Genomic DNA, 4285 nt, shown 5'->3' with positions numbered 1-4285 from the left:
TTTATTTTTGAGACTGCCAGTCTCATTTTGTGCTCTGCATTTATCTTGGATCGGTATTTGTTCTTTACAGCAGCAACTGCTGGGGGGAAAAAAAACCTGCTGAAAAATCTTGCACTCAGTTGCATGCAGTCAGTCGAACTGTTGATGGAAACTACTGAGTTTCACTAACCCGTACACCCTGAGATTAGAAAACAAGAGACACTTCCACTGTGGGCAAGTCCAAGAACATGTTCATTGCTGCTGGGGCAGGGAAGCAGGCAGAGTGCTTGTGGGTTGGGGAGGGAAGAAAAGTTTATGACCCCCTTTTACGTTGTTCATGCTCCCCCCCCCCGGGGGTTGCAACCCACAGTTTGAGAACCTCTGACTTCTTGCTTAGAGCAGAGGTTCCCAAACTTTTTCTTATTGTGTACCCACTTACTGGCTGCCCACATAGCCCTACCAGCATACCTTTTATATTTAACCCCTTAACTACCAGTCATTATAATACTGAAAATTAAATCTGCCATTACACAGTTTCTCCCGTGTATCCCCAGAGATGTCTTGCCTACTCCCAGGGGTACGCATACCACAGTTGGGGAACCCCAGGCTTAAAGTAGGCATCTCAAATGTGAAAGACCTAGATTCAGTGTCTTCCTCGGTCTGAGGGGATTCAAATCTGCATCTCCAGTTGCCTAGAAAAGAGCCATGAGGCTCTCTCCTTTTGAAGCATAGGTAGATGGACTGGAGAAGATGCGAAGCACTGAACCACAAGGGCCCCAGTAATGTAAAATAAGGCATAAAATAAATAGTCCTTTTAATAGAAACCCAGATCTGTGTCTCCCCTTGCTCAGATGAAAGCCACAAGGCCTGTTCTGGATGGTCAGACCTGTTACTTCTGGCCCAACATGTTTTGAGTCCCCATGTATGTAGCAGCAATCTCAGTAAGAACGGTGGAGCATGGTCCCTGCCCCAGAATAGCTGGTAATCTAGTACAGGCAATCCCTGCTTAGGGCTCTTAATTGGTTCCTGAAAAACCGAGTGTTAAGTGAAATGGGCATTAAGCAAAACCTAAAGTATTTGATAACCCAAGATGATGACTGCAGTTGTTTTTAATGACCCAAGATTGTGACTGCAAGCATTATAACGAAACTGAATGCTAAGTGAAATCAGGTATCAATTTAAAATGAGCGTTATAGTGAAACAGCACTAAGTGAAACAGTGTTAAGTGGGGGTTGCCTATAGTCAGGGCACCCTTCTTGGAGATGGAAGTGGGAGATGTAAGTTTGGACCCCCTCAGACTGAAGAGCATGCTTAGCCCAGCTCCTGAGCAAGTGATTCAACCTCTGGTCTATTCCATTAAACAGAAAAAAGCGGTACAGCCTCCTCTTTTTCTGGTCATGTTCTCAAAGGAAAGCAATAGCTGGGTTTTTTTATGTTGGGTATCCTGCCAAGTTATATTAGGCATTTTCTGAGCACACTTATTAGATCTGGCCCCTCATGGGGCCTTGGTGGGGAAATGTCTAGTTCCTAGATTCCAGTAAAGTGTAAATATGAATTAGGTGCCATGCAGCTCAGTCCTGACAAGATGGAGGAACTTTTGGGCTGTACAGAGTCAGAGTTTAGGCGTTTGGGTAGTTTGATTGTGAAAAGTTAGGTTTGTGTATGAGTTTAGGTTGGAGTTCTGAGGATTCCACTGTTGCCAGGAGATGAAGGGAAGTGATTCTTCCTCTCCATTCAGCACTGGGGAGACCACATCTGGAGTATTGGGTTCAGTTTTGGGGCACCTGCTACAGAAAGCACGTGAACAAATTGGAGAGGGTCTGGCAGAAAGCAACAAAAATGATGAGAGGGCTGGAAGACATGACTTACAAGGAAAGACTGGGCTTGTTTAGTCTAGAGAAGAGGAGACGGAGAGGGAATTTAATAGCAGCCTTCAACTACCTGAAGCGGGGTTTGAAAGAGGTTGGAGCTAAACTGTTCTCAGTGGTAACAGATGACAGAACAAGGAGCAATGGTATTAAGTTGCAGCAAGGGAAGTTTAGGTTAGATAATAGGTTAGATGGTAGGAAATACATTCTTACTAGGAAGGTAGTAAGACACTGGAATCTTCATCTTTCGATTGTTTTTAAGACCTGGCTAGACAAAGCCTTGGCTGGGATGATCTAGTTGGGGATAGTGCTGGTCAGAGGGTTGGACTAGATGTGACCTGCTGAGCTCCCTTCAACCCTAATTTTCTATGATTCTATGACACTCTTAGTACAATTTTAGTGTCTAAATCCAAGTCTGTCTTTGATGTCAGAGTCCTTTTATGGGTCCAGTCCTGCAGCCATGCAGACAATGCGTGTTAGCACAGGGACTCAAATGTCAGCCTCCTAAGCTGAACCACTGATCCTCATGTATTTGATATGAAATATTTATGAGATGCAGTCTTAGAGATTTAAATGATAGAATTTGATTATTCTTCACAGGAATGCAAATCTGTTTCTTTTGCTTTACAGTGCATGCGCTTATACTTTATTTCACTTTTTTCCCTCCTTCAAGGTCTGGTAGTTAACTGGTCAGGACAAGGGCTACAAAAGCTGGGTCCAATATTACCTTGTGATGCTGATACTCACACTCTGATTCTGGATAAAAACCAAATAATTAAATTGGAGCACTTGGAGAAATGCAGAAACCTGATGCAGGTCAGTATCACTTGACTGTTGCGGGTCATGAGTTAATCACACTACGTTTATTAAAATGCTTCCAATTTAGGGCTGCAATATGCAGTTAATAGTCTTCAAAGTTCCTTTTCTTGATGTGAATGATTGCCAATTTTTTATATATCTGAACAGGAGAGGTTTTACAGTGGAAAGATGTTTTGCAGTGGAAAAAGTGCTCTTTTATTCATGCTTCAGTTGACAGTCGTATAAGTTGTTTCTCTAGTTATCTATGTAATCTGAGAATTTTTTTTAAAGATGTTAGAACTAAACTTCTTCACGTGTCTGGATATTGTGAAGTGCTGGGAGCATTCAGTTCCTAGTGAAATCACAGGTAGCTTTTATTCTACCCCTTCCTTCCCTTTGAATGCTTGACTTCATAGCCTTAGTAATGTTTTTTCTGACAAAAGCTTTTCTGTATGTAATTACTGAAGAATAGCATTTGTCATCTTCACATTTCAAAAGCATTCACAAAGAAGCTTGCATATTTTTTTTTCTCAATTTACTGATAGGGACACTGAGATACAAACAGGTTAAGTGACTCCAGAAGTCTCATACTGCAGCAGAGCTAGGTATAGACCTTGAATCTCATTGCTTTTAGTTACACCCCTTGCATGCTTTTACTCAGGACTCCTTTCAGTATAACCTGTTTTTTCCCTGTGATTCATCTGTCTTGTTTAAATAACATTTTGTTGTTGCAGCTGTAAAATCTGGAAATAAATGACCACAAATTGAAGCGGTACCCACAAATTCATGGCAATGCATCTGAGGAATATGTAGTATAAAATGAAAGTCCAGGCAGTTTGCTGTGTACATTAACTTCCAGGCTACAGGATATCCTCTTTTTTCCTTTTTTACTGATATGATATCTAGCATATGGTATAAAATACAGTATGTAGTATAAAATTATTATTAATATATATTAGAGTTAAAGGGGGAAAATAAATGTAAATAGGGTAAAACAAGTTTTAGCAAAAATGTTTAATGTAAAATTAGAAAGTTCTAAATTCCCTGCTGATGTCCTGAGTTATTTAGGCTTGATCTTGCAAGTATATTTAACTTTGGCATTAGAAATAGTTTCATTGAAAGAGATGGGCTTACGCTTGTTAGTTAAGCACACATGTAAACTTTTGCAGGATGAGGGGGTTGGTCCCTACAGGATCTCTCTAACACAGTGGTGCTCAGTGTTTTAGAACAGTGGTTCTCAATCTTTTTGTACCAGGACTATTTGTAAACATCGATGGCCAATCCCCACCCAGTAAGTAGTGTAAGGAGAAGACAGCCCCCTGGCCCTGCCAGCACCCCTCACTCCTGACCCTGATTCCTGGGGATGTGTGCGGTATGGGGAGCAGGGAACAGGGCTCAAGCAGCTTCTTCCAGGCTGCAACCCTTAACAGCCTGCAAGGGAAAACTCACAGTTTCCCATGTTTTTCTCTTTTAAAGGAGAATCCATTTTTAAAGTTTGTTTGTGACTCTTCCATATATTGTTGTGACCCACTTTTGGGTTGCTACCCATGGGTTGAGAAACGCCGTTTTAGAGGAGCAAGCTGGTTAGTTGCCACCTGTCTGTGGTGTGGGCTGCCACTCCCTTGGGTAGAGGAGGAGGG

The 4285-nt window shown here is 41.8% G+C and overlaps 1 protein-coding gene across 1 annotated transcript in view; it reads left to right on the top strand.

The window, feature by feature from the left end:
* Positions 1–4285, top strand: part of CEP97 (centrosomal protein 97) — a 29296-nt gene that overhangs the window by 3630 nt on the left and 21381 nt on the right. The window contains exon 2 of the mRNA XM_019528638.1: positions 2521–2663. Within this exon, the coding sequence (XP_019384183.1) occupies positions 2521–2663 (143 nt within the window). The remainder of the gene's footprint in view (positions 1–2520; positions 2664–4285) is intronic.

The sequence above is a fragment of the Crocodylus porosus genome, unplaced genomic scaffold, assembly GCF_001723895.1.
Source record: "Crocodylus porosus isolate Cpor-Errol unplaced genomic scaffold, CroPor_comp1, whole genome shotgun sequence".
Taxonomy (NCBI): domain Eukaryota; kingdom Metazoa; phylum Chordata; order Crocodylia; family Crocodylidae; genus Crocodylus; species Crocodylus porosus.
Note: the sequence above shows the minus strand (reverse complement) of the source record. Positions and strands in the feature narration are given on the sequence as shown.